General features: G+C 42.0%; 1 protein-coding gene across 4 annotated transcripts in view; it reads right to left on the bottom strand.

Annotated features, from left to right (window-relative positions):
• Positions 1 to 2,607: 2,607 nt before the first annotated feature.
• The window catches only part of LOC309852752 (uncharacterized protein), a 642,676-nt gene continuing 625,095 nt past the window's right edge, over positions 2,608 to 20,188 (bottom strand). For 2 of the 4 annotated variants that reach the window (XM_082709982.1, XM_082709981.1), the window contains exons 2-6: positions 18,136 to 18,341; positions 17,274 to 17,332; positions 13,229 to 13,355; positions 12,638 to 12,733; positions 2,608 to 4,465 (exon numbers count right to left, since the gene is read on the bottom strand). In XM_082709982.1, the coding sequence (XP_082566108.1) occupies positions 2,724 to 4,465; positions 12,638 to 12,733; positions 13,229 to 13,355; positions 17,274 to 17,288 (1,980 nt within the window). In that variant the 5' untranslated portion in view covers positions 17,289 to 17,332; positions 18,136 to 18,341 and the 3' untranslated portion in view covers positions 2,608 to 2,723. The remainder of the gene's footprint in view (positions 4,466 to 12,637; positions 12,734 to 13,228; positions 13,356 to 17,273; positions 17,333 to 18,135; positions 18,342 to 20,188) is intronic. The other 2 variants (XM_082709980.1, XM_082709979.1) reach the window with 2 other exon arrangements.

The raw sequence follows: 20,188 nt of genomic DNA on the forward strand, positions 1-20,188 counted from the left end.
TCACAAAGAGGAGAAAATCACAGCATAGACTAGTGGAAAAATAATCACATATCCCTTAAAACCTTCAGACGACCGAATGGATTCCTAGGTTTATTGTTCTACTCCAGTATCAAACAGGTGATTGACTTGATCAGCACCCTACAACCCTCAAAGAGATAGATGAACACTAGACGGAGGATAACACATCATTCACAACACACCCATATCCATGTTAAAAAAGTGTTTTATTAATGAAAATATATTATGTTCACACATACACTAAGTTATGTTTTTCAAATCCACTCTATTGTCACCATTCAAAATACAAAATATGCATGTGCAAAAGCATTCAAGTGTTGCAAGAAGGATGTGGGAGTATCTATTTCCAAAAATTTTATGACAGAGGGATACTCCTCAGAAATGTGTATGTTCAATAGTATGGCATTGTAGGGAAGAGTTAGCTACCCTCTTTTAGTCATGTCAGAATTTCCTCATTTAAGCACATCAAGTCATACTCTGTAACGATTGCATGTAGGAAGATACATTAGTAGTTTACTGGTTGGCTACCTCTTTTTCCTTAAAGAACAATTAGGAAAACCTCCTATTTCTAATATTGAGGAAGTTCTTTAGTGTCAATACATGCAGAAGTGTGTGCTCTGAACACCTATCCCATGGAATCTTAACACCAGTGTTATCAACCGTAAGCACCATCTCCACTGAGATGTACTTTCTATGTTATATATCACACAGTCCTCTTCCATGGAAAATTAGGTACGCATAAGTCCTACTTAATGGAGCAGAAGATCTAGTATCTTCAACGTAGCAAGAATCAACAACATGGTCTTACACACCCAAGGGAAAAGAGAAATTTTCTGGAGTGATTTCAGGGGAAAACACATTAATATTCTTAGTCACAAATCTCAAATATGGTCAATGTAAGAAATTTTTAAAAATATTGAAATCCCTCATACATATGTGAAAGTCCATCTGCTAATCCATTCAACAGAATACCACATACATTTTTCTAAGTGTTTGATTTCTTTTTATATGACTACTTTCATACAGACTAATTTCTGAATAGACTGAATAATGTATCCCATTGGCTTGATCTCTGTAACATTTATTGGCACTTGATGTTTAGTTAGTTTTAAAGCATTGCTATTTTTCAATTTACTTTTACAACGCACTGTCTGGTGTTTACTCCAAATGTATACCAAAATGAAGGTCTTTCCACATTCATGATGTTCCAAGGGTTTGAAGCTAATATGCATTTTGAGATACTGAGTAAGCATTGAATTCCAGTTACAGGCTTGGCTATGTGCTTTACATTTCACACTTTTTTACTCCTATAAAAAATTACAACGTTAAGTTGGGAGTCCCAACTGACAGGGCAGACACATTCTTAGTATTTTTTTTTTTCAGATTTTTAAAATTTATTTGACAGACAGAGATCACCAATAGGCAGAGAGGCAGGCAGAGAGGGAGGGAGGAGGAAGCAGGCTCACCACAGAGCAGAGGGCCCAATGTGGGACTTGATCCCAGGATCCTGAGATCATGTCCTGAGCCGAAGGCAGAGGCTTTAACCCACTGAACCACCCAGGCATCCCCATTCTTAGTATTTGTACACTAACTCTCCTATATGAAATCTCTGATATGGAGTGAAGAGAGAGCTGTCCATAGGCACTCTCTCACATTCATTACATTCATAATTTTCTCTGCAGTGTGAATTCTGTGACGTGCAGTAAAGATTGTGCGCCTGCTAGAGGTTTGGCCACATCCATCCAGTGTCTTTCCAGTATGAATTCTCTGTTTAGAAGGCGTGCATGCTGGACAAAGACCTTGCCACACTGGTTCTATTTCTGAAGTTATCATCTGATATAAATTCTCTCATAGGCATGAATGGGTGAGCACTCCTTAACTGATTTTTCTCACATTTTTTTCTTTCTTTCTTCACGACTTTATTTATTTATTTGACAGAGAGATGGAGAGAGAGCACAAGTAGTGAGGAGGGTCAGGCAGGAGGAGAGGGAGAAGCACGCTGCCCACTGAGCAGGGAGTCCAATGAGGAGCTTGGTCCCAGGATCCTGGAATCATAACCTGAGCAGGAGTGAGCACCCTAACCGACTGAGCCACACAGGTGCCCCTATTATTGCATTGTGTACACTGGTAAGCTTTCTATCTAGTATGAATTTTGATGATAATTAGTGAGGATTGAGTGATTATAAAGGTTTTAAAAATTTGTGATATTGATGTGGTTTCCCTCAAGTATGAATTCTGTGATATTGAATAAGGGCTGAGCTATGGTTAACGTGCTTGCCACATTCATGATATTAAGGTTTATCTCCAGTATGAATTCTGTGATGTTTAGTAAAGGTTGGGCTTTCATTAAAGGCTTTGCCACATTCCGGACATAAAGTTTCTCTCTAATATGAATTCTGTGATGTCGAGTAAGTTGTGAAAGGTGGGTAAAGGCCTTGCCACATTCTTCACATTGGTAAGGTTTTTCTCCAGTATGAATTCTGTGATGTCGAGTAAGGGTCCTGCTGTCAACAAAGGCCTTGCCACATTCCTGACATTGGTAATGTTTCTCTCCAGTGTGAATTCTGTGATGTCAAATTAAGTGGTGACCTGTGGTTAAAGGCCTTGCCACATTCTTGACATTGGTGAGGTTTTTCTCCAATATGAATTCTCTGATGTTAAGTAAGGCTTGAGCTTCAGTTAATAGCCTTCCCACATTCTTGATATTAATAGCGTTTTGCTCTAGTATGAGTTCTGTTATGTCGAGTGAGGTGTGAGTGCACGTTAAAGGCCTTGCCACATTCTTGACATTGGTAAGGTTTCTCTCCAGTATGAATTCTGTGATGTCGAACAAGGGCACCACTGTCAATAAAGGCCTTACCACATTCTTGACATTGGTAACGTTTCTCTCCAGTGTGACTTCTGTGATGTCGAATAAAGGGTGACCTGTGGTTAAAGGCCTTGCCACATTCTTGACATTGGTAAGGTTTTTTTCCAATATGAATTCTCTGATGTTGAGTAAGCCTTGAGATCCCATTAATGGCCTTCCCACATTCTTGATATTTATAGCGTTTTGCTCTAGCATGCGTGCTGCTGTGTCGACTGAGGTGTGAATTATTTTTAAAGGTCTTGCCACATTCTTGACACTGGTAAGGCTTTTCTCCAATATGAATTCTCTGATGTTGAGTAAGCCTTGAGCTCCCATTAATGGCCTTCCCACATTCTTGATATTTATAGCGTTTTGCTCTAGCATGAGTTCTGCTGTGTCGACTGAGGTGTGAATTATGCTTAAAAGTCTTGCCACATTCTTGACACTGGTAAGGTTTTTCTCCACTATGAATTCTGTGATGTTCAGTAAGTTTTGAGTGTGATTTAAAGACTTTGGCACTTTCATTACACTTGTAATTTTCCTCTCCAGTACAGATCTGCAAATGTCCATTTATTGATGAACAGTCCTTAAAGGTTTGACCACCTTCTTCACATTTGTATACTTTTCCTCTAGTACGCATTCGCTGATGTTGAGACAGTGTTGATTGGCAGTCAAAGGATTTACCACATTCCTTAAAGATGTAGGTTTCCATTCCCCTAGGAACTATGTCATTTCTTTTTAGACTTACTGACCGAGTAAACATGGTCCCTTGTTTATTAGGACTGAATGCATTTTTTCCCTTGTGAATTCTCTGATGATCACCAACACTGGAGGACTGGTTACAAGATGTCCCACATTCATTATCTTTATGAGGATTGTCTCCCAAAAGTACACTGTTATGTATACTCAGGTTAGAGTTTGAATGAAAGCCTTCTCCATATTTATCACATTCATGATGGCTCTCTGCAAACCTAGCCCTGACACATCTGTGAACACTGGAGCCCTGGTTCAATGTTTTCTGAGATTCAGTGCATTGAGCAATTCTGACTCCAGTGGAAACCCTCTGGTCATTCTGCAGGGTGGACTCCTCGGTGAAGCCTGTCTCATATGGATCCCACTGAGCACTTTGTTCTTCATTTCTAAATCTCTGATGATCAGAAATACTTGACTGAAAGTTCAGGCCAATCCTATCTTCCAAATGGCTCAAATTATTATTTTCAGCTTGGGCTAGGTTACTTTCCAGATGTTCCGAACAGTCTGTCCACAAATCGCTATGATTGAATATTTGATTGGAGCTTGTGCTGACAGAAACACACTGCTCTGCAGAAACAGTTGACTTAAAAAGGGAGGTTTTCCACAGCACTTTATTTCCTTCACCATTTGGGGCAGTGAGATTCTCATTAAGGGCAATTGCCTTGGTTTGCGTGTATCGTCCAGGATTTCTCTGATGCCCTTCACTCTCCCCATCACTGTCCCAGTCTGTGCGTAAGTGTAAAATCTCAACAGCACTATGTTTGTATCTGTGCATTGACACTTTCTGGAAAGAACCTTCTGTGCTCCGCTTTAGCAGAAAACTCTGAGTGTCATGTGAAGATAAAGCTGAAAGATACCAAATAAAAGTAAAACCATTATACTTACTACATTCAGAAGAATATACTGATGACTGCTAATATAAAAGCATCAAGTCAATCAGACAATGTCAGAAGAATGGCCGAGAAGGAGTCATCAGGACTTCATTTCTCCATGGACACATAACATGGCACAAAACGTACTGAGCACAGAGTCCAATAGAGAATTCTGCAGTATGGTCATGGTGTAGCACAAATCACTTTCCTGTATCTCTAACAATCAGGAAAAGGGTCACATGAGATCAAAATAGCAGAACAATGGATACTGAAATACAAAACTGAACTGAACCAAATAGAGTGCAGTGAAAAATAGGAAGGTATCAACCACAGGAAGAGCTGTTTGTCAGAAAAGATGAACACTGGAAGACCAAGAAGTAAATTAAGAATAACAGAGAAAAAACTGACTAAAATGACTGGTGAAGAAGTGAAAGCAGACACAGTTTAACTGACTGTAGGAATCAAAGTAATTATTATAAGAGGCAACAATGGATAATCATTGCCCACAAATTGATACTAAAAAACAAGTATAAATATCAAAAAAAGGTATAACCAATTTCCACTCCCTCTTTCAGAAAAGTCAAAAAAATCTCAACTGATCTGCAACCCTGAAGCCGAATGAAAGAGGAATAAAGGAAAAAATCCAACAAACAAAAATTGTGTGCCAGATGAGTTCACTGGATATTCAAACAGACACTGAAGGAGAAAGGACTGCAAATCTCCTCAAACATTTCCAAGGAGTGATGATCAGGGAAACTAGCAGAACACTCTCTCTGTGGCACCAGCATTACCAGCTCATGCAAGCCAGACGAAGACACTACAAAGTTTACAAACTACTGCCTATGAGGAATATTCACTCGAAGCCCACAATAAATAGCAATCTGAATCAACAGCACCTTTTCCCTTTTTACAAAAGATCACCAAGTGGGAAACGGTCCAGGAATTAAGGGCCCTCCAACATATAGAAAACCATAACTTGAAGACTTCATGATAACAGAATGAAGATAAAAAATGACATGATTGGGGTGCCTGGGTGGCTCAGTGGGCTAAGGCCTCTGCCTTTGGCTCAGTTCATGATCCCGGGTCCTGGGATCAAGCCCTGCGTCTGGCTTTCTGCTCAGCAGGAAGCCTGCTTCCTCCTCTCTCTGCTTGCCTCTCTGCCTACTTGTGATCTCTGTCTGTCATTTAAATAAATAAACTCTTAAAAAAAAAAAAGACATGATCATATTAAGTGAGACAGAATACAAATATGGGCACACTGGACATGTCATGTTGTAAACAAAGTAGAGAAAGAAGGAAACCCGTTCAACCTAATAAATTCCACAGATGTATGAAAAGCTACAAATTAACCTATTCAGTAGGGACAGTCTGCAAGCTTCTCCTTTATGATCAGCAGGTAATGAAGTGACCCCACCACTGCCCTTGAGTATAGTACTGGACACTCTGGCCAGAACAATTATGCAACCAAAAATAGAGTAAAGGAATATAAACTGAAGAAGAAACAGTAAAACTCTCTCTGTTCACACAAGACATGATTATAGACCTTAAAAATCGGGCCGATTAAGTGTCTGCCTTGGGCTCAGGTCATGATCAGGGTCCTGGGATGGAGCCCCACATAGGGTTCTCAGCTCTGTGGGGAGCCTGCTTCCTCCTCTCTCTCTACCTGCCTCTCTGCCTACTTGTGATGTCTGTCAAATAAATAAATAAAATCATAAAAAAAATCCCTAAAAATCATCATTTTAATTTTCTTTACTGTTTTGGTCATTTTTTGTATTGTTTATTTCTGCCAGTTTTTCCATTTCCCAATTTCTTCATGTTATACAATACAAAGTTAAGAAAAATGTTGAAAAAAAAAAAACCCAACTTAATTTCCACCAGAACTAAAAAAGGAAGAAACTAGGATGAAAGTAGAGAAACAAAATAAAGAAAAATCTGAAATAAATAAAATACAAGATTAACACTAATGGAACACAGAAAATAATGCCCATTTCAATCAATAAAATAAATAAACTGGCAATGTGTTAACTCCATAAAAAAATATAATAATTAATGGGGAAATTTATGAAAAAACAAACAAAACAACAACAACAACAAAAAAAACAACTAGAGAATTCCTAAAAATGGACAAGTTATAAAGACTTATTTACTAAACAAGAACCAAAGAAAAGGTAAATCTCCTTAGATCAATAGAAAGTATGAAAGTTGAATTTGGAATCAATACTCTACCAGCACAGAAAAGCCCAAGACCTAGGAATTTTACTATCATTGATGGGGTCAATGAGTTTCCTAAATAAATCCTGTGATGCATGATTGTTCTCCCTCTGGCTTTTGTTCAGACTCTGAATTTTTATATTTTCCCGTCCATATGACAAAGTCATTCTTCTGCTTCCAGCATACCCTTACATCAAACCTGTTTCTATTCTCGCTTACTGCATTGTTCATCTATGTCTGATTTTTATAATTTTTTTAAAAAATATTTCCTTTATTTATTTGACAGAGAGTTCACAAGTAAGCAGAGAAGCAGGCAGAGAGAGGGGGGGAAGCAGGCTCCCTGCTGAGCAATGAGCCTGATGTGGGGCTTGATCCCAGGACCCTGAGATCAAGATCTCAGCAGAAATCAGGAGTCAGTGGCTTCCCCAAGTGAGCCACCAAGCACCCAATTATTTTTTTAACTCTTATCTCTGTGGTAAAGTTCTCACTATCCTTTTCTCAACCTTTTGAATATCCTTCTGATTGTTGACTTAAATTCTACGGTTACTACTATCTGTTTCCCTTGTATCTTCTGCCCTGGTCTAATTTTTTTCTTTGGGATAAATTCTTTCATCTTAGCATTTGTCTAACTCTCTACCTTCCTCGGTCCATTAGAAAAGTCAGTGATGTGTCCTGCTGTATCCTTTAGAACAGTGGTCTTCAGGGGCTCTCCTTGCCTGCTACGGGCAGTGTTTGGTCCCTGGCCTGAATGTGGCCAGTTTGGACTAGGTGAGCTCTGCTCTGCTTGTGAAAGGAGACCTGACATCAACTCCACCGGGACTGCAGCCCTGCAGAATCTCTGCTCAGGAGATGTGATGTGGGCAGGGGCTGACCTTGCAGAGCCTGAGGAAAGCCTCACTGAGAAGGACAGTCCCCTCAGATCACATGGGGTGGGGACTGGAGTAAGCAAGGCAGCCAGTCAGTGTCCTCACTGAGTGGGGCTCTGCCTTATCTACAGGACAGGAGAGAGATCCCATATTTTGGAAGCCACATGTCACTGAATGTTTCCTCTCAGGAATGTGCTCCTTGACTACTGAATACTCTCCCCACTGTGCACCCCAGGTGTTCCTCAGATGACTGTTTCCAAACTCCGTGCCCCCAGGTTGTTTACCAACCTTTTGTCCGGGAGCGCCCGAGTGCCCTCCTGGTTCTATCCCATCCAAACCTACTGATCATTAAACCTCCAGGCTTTAAGATGTGCTGGTTCCAGGAACTCATGAAATTCAGCCCTTTTCCCTTTCCAAGCCAATGGCTTTGGGAAACCTCCTTAGGCATCCCCTGAGTGCTCCTCTCTCATGACACCTATTGCATAGCCAGGGCTTCCTGCCCTCCAAAATCCTATACTCCTCTCCTCCCTAAAACATGTCTCCACATTATCTGCCATCTTCCATGTGGCCTCTCTCTCCTTTCACTTGGCAATCTGTCCTGTCACTCCTCAGCCCAATGTCTGGTCATTTAGGATAACCTGACAGTTGCCTAGTGGCACTCATGTCAGGACACATGAGTCTAGAATCCTCCTGCTCCACGGCCATTGCTTCTCCTGGGAATCCTTTTTTTTTTTTTTAAGATTTTATTTATTTATTCGAGAGAGAGACAGTGAGAGAGAGCATGAAAGGGGAGAAGGTCAGAGGGAGCTGACTCCCCGCTGAGCAGAGAGCCTGATGCGTGACTCGATCCCAGGACCCTGGGATCATGACCTGAGCTGAAGGCAGTCGCTTAACCAACTGAGACACCCGGGTGCCCAATGCTTATGATTTTAATCCTTTGAAACTCATAGGGATTTTATAAAACTGGTACACAAACCAACACGTAAAAATTAGTTTTGTTTCTACACAACAAGGAACAATTCCCAAAACAGACACATCATATATTTTGAGCAAACCCCCTCCTCCCCCCAAATTCTTCCAATTTAATATAATGGTAGAGGTCAAACCAGAAAGAAGAAAAGTGTAATATACTGTGAAAGAATCAAAGAATGAATAACTAGGAAATGCATCCATGTTCCTTCACTGGAATATTAAAAACAATAAATCTTGAAGCGATCTATAGAAAATACAATCTCTACCAAAACTTAAAAAGGCTAGTTTATCTGATGAAAGTTTTGCCATTCTGCCTTTCTCTTTTTATTTTTTTTAAAGATTTTTAAAACTTTATTTGATAGAGAGAGAGAGATCACAAGTAGGCAGAAAGACAGGCAGAGAGAGAGAGAGGAATCAGGCTCCCCACCAAGAAACGTGCCTGATGTGGAGCTCAATCCCAGGATCCTGGCACCATGCCCTGAGCTGAAGGCAGAGTCTCAATTCACTCAGCCAACCAGGTGCCCCACTACTCTGGTTTTGTTTGGACATCCATCTGCATGTATAAAATACAGTCAAAAGAAAAAAAAAAAAAAAGAATCACACTGAAAATACTGATCCCTCTCTGGAGATCGACCTGCCCCTGAATACTTCCAGATCTACTAACAAATACAGTTAACCAATGAATAACGTGCTTTTCATCAATAATGGTCCACTTACCCAGACAAGTTTATCTTGATGACTCCAGTGCACTACAGTAAATGTCTTTTCCCTATGATTGCCTTATGTTCAATTTCCTCAAATTACTTCCTTATAAAACTATGGTATATACAGCAGACCACATACAAAGAATGGGAGGACTGATAACATGTTGTAGTTAATCCATCAAAGACCACAAATGAAAATGGACTTTTAGAACGGCATGGCAAATGAACTTCGCCTTGTGCAAGAGCTCCCAGAACAGCAGCAGTGGGATTCCCAGGAGTCGAAACAAGAATGGGGCTGGCATAATGCAATCAAGTACTGAAAGATCGAAAATTACCACCAGTAATACTTTATTGGGCAGAACTCTTTTCCACAGATGTAGAAATAAAGACATTCTCAAGACAAGACCCCTCTACGTTTACCAGTAGATCTATCCAAGGAGACAAACAGACAAAAAGAACCATTAAAGGAATATTCTCTCGAAGAAATAAAAGGAATTCTTCCCAGGAACCTCAATCACACAAGGACACAAAGCTCTCTGCTGAATAAATATGTAGACAATTACACCAACCTGCAGTGTTGTAATGAGATACCAGTCACGTTCATTTCTGCTACAGAGCATTGTTAAAAAAAAAAAAAAAAAGTATAAAAATCATTAAAGTAGGTCATAAAGTATACAACATAAAAGAATGTGTGACTGTTTACAAAGTGGGTGCAGGGGTCGAGACAGGAGAAAGAATCTTCTTTGTACCCAACACAGAGGTTGGAATGGTTTGTTTTACAACAATGTTGTTTTAAGGAATCTCTAAGGTAACCACAAGGAAAATACTCCCAGAAGACACAAAAGGCAATGAGAAAGGTACCAAGGCATATCATGGGTATTCATCTTACAATTACAGATAAAATCTATCTTTCATATTTCATACCAAAGCATGATACAGAAGTATGAAATGTTTGAAAATTACTTTGAATTCTAAACAGTCTCTCTTTCATGCAGAGAGAATAAAAATTCACCCACAAATACATGGTGAAATGAATTCTATGTTGACAACCACTCACCTAGAAATGGTACAACATTCACTGATCACTCACCAAGGAGACAAAAAGTAGGGGTCACACAGTATGTATGTGTGACATACAAACACAAGACAAAGACACACAAAATTTACCAGCAAAAAGCATGAAGGTCATTCTTTTTTGAGGCATACTTCGATGGTCTTGAAATATACTGAGCTGAAAAATTCTCTTTCTATAACAACATACACAGATAAAACCAAATCTACACCTAGCTAATTTTCTTGAATGAGCCAGAGAGAAGCAGCACATTATTAGGAAATAACCATACCAGAGTAAGACAAAACTTGACCCACGAAATTCTAAATAAAACATTGATGTATAACAGAAAAGGAAAACTTCAATATAACCATAATTTAAAACTGTGTCCATGTACCCATGAAAAACAAGCATTTGATTGGCATGTCTTCATGGACTAGAGCATCGTAAAGAATTCTCATTAAAATCAATCACAGGGGCACCTGGGTGGCTCAGTGGGTTAAGCCGCTGCCTTTGGCTTGGGTCATGATCTCAGGGTCCTGGGATCGAGTCCCATATCGGGCTCTCTGCTCAGCAGGGAGCCTGTTTCCCTCTCTCTCTCTGCCTGCCTCTCTAACCTACTTGTGATCTCTCTCTGTCAAATGAAAAATAAATAAATTAATTAATTAAAATAAAATAAAATCAATCACAAAAAGCTATAAATGAAAATTTTATGAGCAATTAAAAGACTTGAAAGAAATACTGTATTATTAATACACTCCTCCTCCTGCACAGATTGTAACCCTGTAATTCATTCTGTAAGACAGAGGAAACAAACAACATCTTCTTTTCTCAGTAAATAAACACCGTGAAAGTTGATAAATATGCTGAGAGACACTGTATATGAAATTAATATTTGGGGTTAAATTCTGATACATTCTGAGGAATGTGGAAGAAAAAGTTTATTATTAATTTCCCAGAAATAACATCACATTACTGAAAAGATGATTTTCCAAACATTGGGATTTGGGGTACCTGTGGGGATCAATTAGTTAAGCAGTTTCCTTCAGTTCAGGTCATGAGCTCAGGGTTCTGGGATCCAGCCCCACACTGGACTCCCTGCTCAGCAGGGAGTCTGCTTCTCCCTCTTCTTTTGCCCTTTCCCTACTCACTTTTTCTCTCTCTCTGTTTCTCAAATAAAATTTTTAAACAAAATATATGGGAATTTTACTAACAGTCTAACTCACTTCTTAAAAAGCACATGCACATGTCATATCAGGACATTTGATGTATAAAATATTGAGCTAAATCACATATAGAATTAATCAGAAAGTGATAACACATATGACAAAGTCACAAGAAGTTCACAGAAGATAGAATCATGATGCAATTATTAAAAAATAATGTAATAAATGAGACTTTATAAAAGGCTACAAGTTCAAGTTCTAAATGTGCTAGTTCCCCAATAGCATTTGTTAAGTAGGAATTCTAGGAAACCAAGAGAGACATTATTACACTATCTCACCACTGAGGAACCAAACTCAAAGAGTGGAAATAACTATATGAAAAAAAAAAAAAGAAAGAAAGAAAGAATAAAAAAAAAGAACATTTGAAGGGAAATAAAGCAGTACATTTTCTCATTTTAGGGCGGTGCTTTGTTAACTGATGAAGTTACTCAATCTCAGTTTTGTAGGCCTAAGATTTTTTTTTTTTTTTTAAAGATTTTTATTTATTTACTTGACAGACCGAGATCACAAGTAGGCAGAGAGGCAGGCAGAGATAGAAGAGGAAGCAGGCTCCCCGCAGAGCAGAGAGCCCGATGTGGGGCTCGAAGGCAGAGGCTCGAAGCCGAAGGCAGAGGCTTTGACCCACTGAGCCACCCAGGCGCCCCTGTAGGCCTAAGATTAAAGCCTCTGTAACATTAGAAAGTATAAGCCAGAGAACATTTGAAATCTGTCTCAAGTGTTCTGGGAATTTCTGCACCAAACCCCCTGACTGCTTATCTCATGATGAAAACCAGAATTTACAAAGACTTTAGCGTAGAGGTCCTCAGAAATACGATGACTTCCCCAGGGTCCTCATAGCAATGGAGGGAGATTAAAGAGGCCTCCGCCTCCAATTATAAATGATTATATGCTGGATCATCACTGGAGCTGAAGGAGAATCCCTAGAGAATGAAAGAACTTGATAATGTTGGAGAGCAGATGTCCCTCTGGGAGAGACAGAGAGAGAAAGATAAAACTGGACACGTCTCCAACTGATTTTCATTCAAGGAGAGCTACCCGAACCACAGCTTAAGTTCTACCTTCCTCCTTAAGACTTGGACCTGCCCTCTGTCATCTGCCTCATTCATTCCCAACTACCTGGATGGAAGCCTCCGGACTCCTTTCTCTTCACATCCCAGAGCTGCTTATCTTGCTCCAAAAACATGATCAGGTCTGGCTTTGACAGGAGGAGACCTGTTTATGAGGAAAAAGGAAAATGACTATTGCTGCTGATTCTAACTTCCCATGAGTCTTGTGTTCAGTAGAGTAGAGATGATATTAGACAATTCTAGAAAATGGTTTCCCAAAAGCTGTTGCCCAACAGTCCATTTAGAACACACTGGAGGCATTTCCAATGTTCACATCCTGACCTCCACTTCCAAGTAGCAGACATAATAAGAAAAGTATATTTCAGTCTCAGATGTAAGCAGCACTATTCTATGTCACTCAATGTTGAAAACTGCCACTCATCTTCACAAGCCATGATGTTACCTTGAGGAAGGAGAAGCTGAGGCTGAAAAGGAAACATCATGAAGATTTGTCTCTCCATCCACAAACCCCTACTTTTTTCCCTTTCTGCCTGGATCTGGAATCCAGTCATTCCAAGAGAAATCTCCCAAGAGGCAGTCTTCACAGGAAGTGACAAAACCCTGTGTGGGGCTTTAGAAACCTGGAAGGAGTCTTCCTTACCCAAGAAATGGAGATGTCCATAGTTTTCTAACATCACGTCCTTGTACAGTTGCCTCTGGGTGTGGGTCAGGCGTCCCCACTCCTCCTTGGAGAATTCTATGGCCACATCCCTGAAGGTGAGCAGTCCCTGTAACAAATACCACAGTCACCAAGTAACCATCGACAAAGTGTGCCCCTAAGATGGTCCCTAAGATGAAGAGAAAGTGTCAGCAGCTAGAACCAGACCTGACCTTTTCATCTCCATGATGTGAGTGTGGGAAGAAAGAAAACCTATGGGGCAGGGCGCTGCCTGGTTGAGAACTTTCACTCCTTTCACTCTCAGAAGTCAACTCTATCCACGGCACAGAGGTGACAGCCCTCCTTGTTCAGTGCAAAATGTTGGGATGTGGGAGAGGAACCAATGGTCAAGCAATTCTAGACATGTTTCTGATGTGAAATATTGGGGTTCTGGAGTGAATGATGAAGGAATTGTTGATATACCTATAGTACAAACACTGTGGTCCTAATGCAAGGGACGAGGAAGGTTGTGAGCAGTGAGTGGTTCTATGTGTTCAGATGGGGAGGGGGTGAGGGATAGCAGGAGGCTTTAAGGAATTTGGAAGCAAGTTTCCAGGACCCTCAGGGCCTCCCAGCTGGTGTTTTGATCAGGCCAGTCACTGTATAGTAACCCTTTAGTCAGGAGACCCTCCAGATATCTACCAGAGAGCCACAAGCTTAAAGGATCATGGCCAAGCTACATTTAGGGAATAGAGTTCAAGGGAGTTTCCAAAGGAATTTTCATCTGTTAAAGTGGAATTACAAGATCCTGGAGGTATACTGTCAAGCTAAGGCTGTTTTTTGCATCCAACAAAACATTAACCTTGAGACATTTGTGAGTTCCCTGAGGAATGTCCCACTCTGTCTTTCTCAGGTATTTATCAAGAGATTGGAAGCTGAAGGAAATTGAATTTTATCCACATCTCTTTTGACTTTGTTTTCCTCCTCAGAAACTATAAGCAAGAGGGAACCAGATAGTTTAGTTGCTCAGGGTTTGCCTTCAGCTCAGGTCATGATCCCAGACTCCTGGGATGGAACCCTCAGTTGGGCTCCCCATTCAATGGGTAATCTGCTTCTCCTTCTTTCCCTGTCCTCATTCATGCGCTCTCTCCATCTCACAACTGAGAAAATGCATAAAAGAAAGAATGAAAGAAAGAACGAACCTATAAGCAAGCGAAACACAGAAGAAAGAAGTTTACACCTGAAATGCCACAGTTCCTGCATATTCCTCAGTATCCCATGTTCCTTACAAATGACAGGAAGGAAAATAGGAACATTTCAGGGGAGGATCTGGCAGACAGCACCAAGCCAATAAAAGAAGTTCCCATCAGCTGAATGGAAACAAATGTTATCCGCACCTAATGCACATCAAAGGACACATCATCACTGGAGTTTCCACTTGGCTGAAAACAGGATTTCAGAATATAAATCTGATTTTGGAAATACAGCAGATATACATAAACAACTGAATTACTGTAAGATTTGTAGAGGCTACTTTTAGGCAAGGAGGCTTGAGCAAAGGAGTGGAGGAAGGGTCCCAGTATCCCCTTGGCTGAGTCCAGATAGGCTCAGCAGGGGACCCACCTCAAAATTTCCCAAGAGCATAAGGAACCAATGGGCTTCTGACAACCAGCAACAGTGTGCAGAAAGGAGCAAGTTCCTGGTTCCCCAGAACTCCTCACCTTCCTTCCCCCTTTAAGAAACAACCCCACCCCAGCCCCCACCCCTTGCAGACAGGCTCTCCTATGCCCTACTGCCTGCTCATCTCTTCGGGTCTTCAGGAAACTTCCACCACCTTTGTCCTGCCTCAGGGAATTCTGGCAGCGGTGCGGGACAGGCTTCCAGCTGATCAAAGACCCATGTCTGGGGCCCCAAATGACTGACAGAGACACTACACTGAGATGGCAGAGCATCCCTGTGCTAGTAATGATGAGGGAGCAGGAGGCTGGCTAAAGACAAAGCAAAAGCTGGCGTCTTGCACCCCCCTCTCCACCTGCTCCCCTCCGTAATATGTGTAGCATTCCTCAGGCACCCTTCACTGCCATGAACGATAAACAAATAGTTAACTTGCAGAGATCACAATCCTGCAAGACAGGAATCTCCCTTGCTCTACAAATGTCCTAGAGATCTACAAAGAAGTTACTTTATCAACAGCACAAATTTCCAGAGGCAAATAACTCTCAGTTCCTCAAGCCCTAATGTCTCCCTCCCCATCATAAATGAAACTAGAGGAGGCTAAGGTAGAAAGGAAGGTAAATAAAAGCAGGATCATAACACCCCACCAAGAATCTCCCAACTATCTTGATATTAATGGCTGGCCTAAAGACGACATTGATCAAGCCACAAGGTCAAGCAAGGCCTCCTCCTGGCACCTTGTAGGCCCTCTTTAACATATGAAAACTCTGTTGAAACCTCCCTTCCCCTTACCTTCCCCCAACCACAGGGTATATAACCTGCCATCCCTCACAATCCAGGGCAGCATCTCTTCCTGCCCATGGGTCCTGTCCCCATGCTTTAATAAACCACCATTTTGCACCAAAGATGTCTCAAGAATTCTTTCTTGGTCATCGGCTCCAGACTTCAGCCCACCAAACCTCACCTAGGTTCTAGAACTTCATCATACTTCATTAGTAATACTTAGCTTACTCCTTTCTTTTAATTTTTAAGATTTATTTTTATTTTCATCTTCTTTAAAGATTCTGTTTATAGGGGCACCTGGGTGGCTCAGTCAGAAGGCATCAGCCTTCTACTCAGGCCAAGACACAAGGTCCTGGGATGGCCTCCTACATTGAGGTGGTGGGGGAGTGTCTTTACTCAGTGGGGAGCCTTCTACCTCTGCCCATAACACACCCTATTTGTGCTTTCACTCTTTTTCTTACAAATAAAACTTTTTACAAAGATTGTATTTATTTCAACAAGAGACAAGTGAGAGAGCACAAGTAGGCAGAACAGAAGAGGAAGAGAGAGAAGCAGGATCCCTGCCCACCTGGGAGCCTGATGTGGGGCTGGACCCCAGGACCCTGAGATCATGACCAGGCTGGAAGCAGAGGCTTAACCCACTGAGCCACCCAAGTACCACAATAAATAAAATTTTGAAAAAAAATTATTGTATTTATTTCAAAAGGAGCAAGAGAGAGACCACAAACAGGCAGTAAAGCAGAGGGGGAGGAAGAAGCAGGATCCCTGCCGACCTGGGAACCCAATGAACCTGGATCTCAAGTCCCCAGGATAACGACCTGAGGTTGAGGCAAAAAGCAGACTCTTAACTGAACCATCCTCACTCCCCAAGACAGACTTATATTTTAGAGGAGGTCGGGAAGGGCAGGAGAGGAGTAAAAAGAATGTCAAGCAGACTCCCCTCTGGGCACAGAGCCTGAAGCTGGGATACGAGACCAGGACCCTGAGATCCCAACCTGAGCGGCAATCGACTGTCAAACCTTAGTTGACTGAGGCCCCAGGCACCCTCTTCTAGTGCATTTTAAGTAGAATATCTCTCTCACGTGCTAAAGATGGACACACACACCCCCTTTCTTAGAATGAGACGTTTCCAAGTTTTTCTGGACTCATACCCACCGAGCTCTTATCTGCATTTCCTTCCTCCCCGGCTGCACACAACTGATCGAGAATTCAGATGAGCCCGAATGAGAAATTATTTCCCTCCCTGATATCCCAGGACCAGACCTCATCAGCCATAAGAATTTAGGACTCGACACCTTCCCCTCTGGATCTGCCACCAATGGAATATTGTCACTCCTCGCGAGACCTTAATTCAAAGTGACAATGGCTGATGTCCTATCGAAGCCAGGTTGGGGACAAAGGACAGAAGGCTCTAGGACATAGAGAAGCATTCTAAAGATCTAACCATGAGTACATTTCTGACAAGATCTTAAAAACAGGTAAACGTAGAAGCGAGAAGCACCCGCACTAGAGGCATCTGCATCTGCAGCTTCTAAACGCGAGGGTCTGCGGAGAACCAGAGCACATGGCTCCGCGGGAACACCAGGCTCACCTGAGAACCGGCCATTTCTGTCTTCGCCTCCACCTCTAGATTTCGTCCTCATGAGGGATCTGGGGGAAAATCACAGCTGCATCAGGAGAAAATGCCCTGAAATCCAGCAACAGAGCTCCTTGTCCTCACACCGCTCGCCCGTGGGCAGGACTCAGAGATGCAGAAAAGGCCCAACTTCCCAGTCCTTTGCGTGAGGAGCAGCTCAGAAACTGAGCTCCCCTGAGGACACCCATCCCTGCATTTTCCTCTCCTGCTTTGTGGGGAGGGAGGGGTCCCCTGCCACTGCCACTCATACCTTCAGCATCAGCATTGGAACCTGACCGTCCCAGACTCAGGGAGCAGAGACCTTGTCACCTCTCCAAGACCAGAACTGAAAATCTACTCTCAGACAACCACCAAAAGCCCTCAGGCTCCCACCCAACCCCACCCCTATCCCGGGCCTCACGGAGAATCACCTGAGCCCCTAATTAACACCACAGTGTTGTTTTTGCCCAAACCAACTGACAGAAAGTGAGGGAGAGGCCCACAGAGAAGATCCTTTCTGAAACTCCACAGGTGACCCGGCTGGGAGGGAACTGGGGATGTGACCAGGTCAAGCAGGGGAACCAAGGCTGGGGCTGGGAACAGAGTTGAGCCCTGCCTTCCCACCATCAGAGTTTCTGGAGACTGACACATTCTCCCTCTTTCTGCTACACAGAGAGAGACAGCTTACACACATATAAATGCAAATGTCTCTTTCAAAGTAAACACAGGATTTCAGAGTTTTTTCCTTTATCTTCCTTGATTCAAAATAACTGACCCGAAAATAATGTTCAGGCCAAGGAGACATATTTTTGGGTGACTAAATATTCCCCTCCAGTACCTGTTTCTGTTCCTAAGGACCTGACACACAGTCTTCCACACTGCATGTTCTTTTTACTTTCCCATCAGCGATATGAGAATTCTAACTCTCAGCATTCTCAGGAAAATTGGGTGTTGTCGCTTTTCTTTATTTTAGCCATTCCAGAAAAGACTGAGTGGTTTCTCACTGTAAACTATGTAGTCTTCTTAAAACAGCTGTCTTGGTCACTGAAATGAAAACCACTTGGAAGGCATCAGGTTGAACAAACATAAAAGCAATTAATGCTTCAGTGAGACTCCATTTCCAAATAAGTAACCTTTCTCTTCTCGCTTCTCAGCCCTTTGATTAGGAACCTGGTTCTTAGAATATTAAGTGAGGTTTGGTGTGTGAGGTGCAGAGCTGATGACCAAGAAAGGATTCTTTAGACATTTTTGATGCAAAATGGTGGCTTATTGAAGCACAGGGACAGGACCTTGGGCAGAAAGAGCTGCTGCACTGGGCCTGTGAAAAGTGGTTCATTATATAATCGCCAGTTGGGAGGGGGTCAGGGATGGTGTAAGTCTCTAAGGAGTTTTGGAAGCCAGGTTTCCAGAACCTTGAGGAGCTAGGTATTATTGGGGAAAAGGTTATTCATTATTGGCAATAAAACCTTTGTTGTGAGACCCTTTAGATGTATGTCAGTGGGCCATATGCTTGGGAATGATTGTCAACACGTATCTTGGAGCATTTGGAGATAAAGTTACAAGGAATAGTTACAGTAGACTTCCAGGATCCTGGTTGGGGGAAGGAGCCTGTCAGGCTAGGATTGCCCTTTGTCCTTAGCAAAACCTCAGGGTGAGTCACTCTGCCTGTATCAAGGGCTTGTCAGTGGGTAAGGAAATTGAGTAATTTTTCTTCTGCCTCTGCTTCCCACCTCAGTGAGACTCCATTCCCAAATAAGTAACCTTTCTCTTCCCCACAAACCTCTTCTCCTCACTTCTCAGCCCTTTGATTTTGGAACCTGGTTCCACCCTGACAACATGATGAATGTGGCTGGCAGCACAGACACCAATTCCTTTGGAAATGGGACATAATCCCAGATTTCCCTACAAACCCCCAGCCCTTTTCCCAGGCGGGCTGCAGGTTTGAAGGCCCGACCTGCTAAGGCCTCCATGGCTGACAAAGCAACGAATCTACGGCTGCCCTTGATGCGCAGCTCTGTCTGTATGTTCTCTTTCGGGTCTGCAGTGTGGAGGTCAGTTCACACAACAGAATGAATGTGAGGAGAGGAAAATTTGTTTTTCCTGTGCTGTTCTCAATTCTTTGGCTGGTCTAAGACTTAAAATGATATAAGACATTTTCAGTAGAGAAAACAATGAAGTTCTTAATTATGGGAGCGAGAAAGACATGAGGCTCAAAGACAAGTGTTTGAAGCTTCTGTGTCACGGTGACTTAAGAAGGAGGAGGTAGGATTTCAAATTTCCAAAGAGGGGATTATATTCAGAGGAGAAAGGGAGGACAAAATATTTATCAAACAACATTTGTCCTCCAGATAGACAACTCTTCTTCTTTTTTTTTTTTTCAATTTTATTTTTTTCCCCAATGTTCCAACATTGTTTATGCACCACACCCAGTACTCCATGCAATACGTGCCTTCCTTAATACCCCTCACCAGGCTCACCCAACCCCCCACCCCATCCCCTCCATAACCTTCAGTTTTTTTTCTCAAAGTCAACAGTCTCTCATGCTTCATCTCCCCTTCTGAGTTCCCCCAATTCACTTCTCTCCTTCTCCTAATGTCTTCCGTGTTATTCCTTATGCTACACAAGTAAGTGAAACCATATGATAATTGACTCTCTCTGCTTGACTTATTTCACTCAGCATTCTCTCCTCCAGTCCCATCCATGTTGATAGAAAAGCTGGGTATTCATCCTTTCTGATGAAGGCATAATATTCCATTGTATATATGGACCATATATCTTCCTTATCCATTCATCTGTTGAAGGGCGTCTTGGATCTTGGCACTTTGGTGACTATGGCCATTACTGCTATGGACATTGGGGTACAGATGGCCTTTCTTTTTACTACATCTGTA

This window comes from Mustela nivalis, assembly GCF_964662115.1.
Source record: "Mustela nivalis genome assembly, chromosome: 18".
NCBI classification, from domain to species: domain Eukaryota; kingdom Metazoa; phylum Chordata; class Mammalia; order Carnivora; family Mustelidae; genus Mustela; species Mustela nivalis.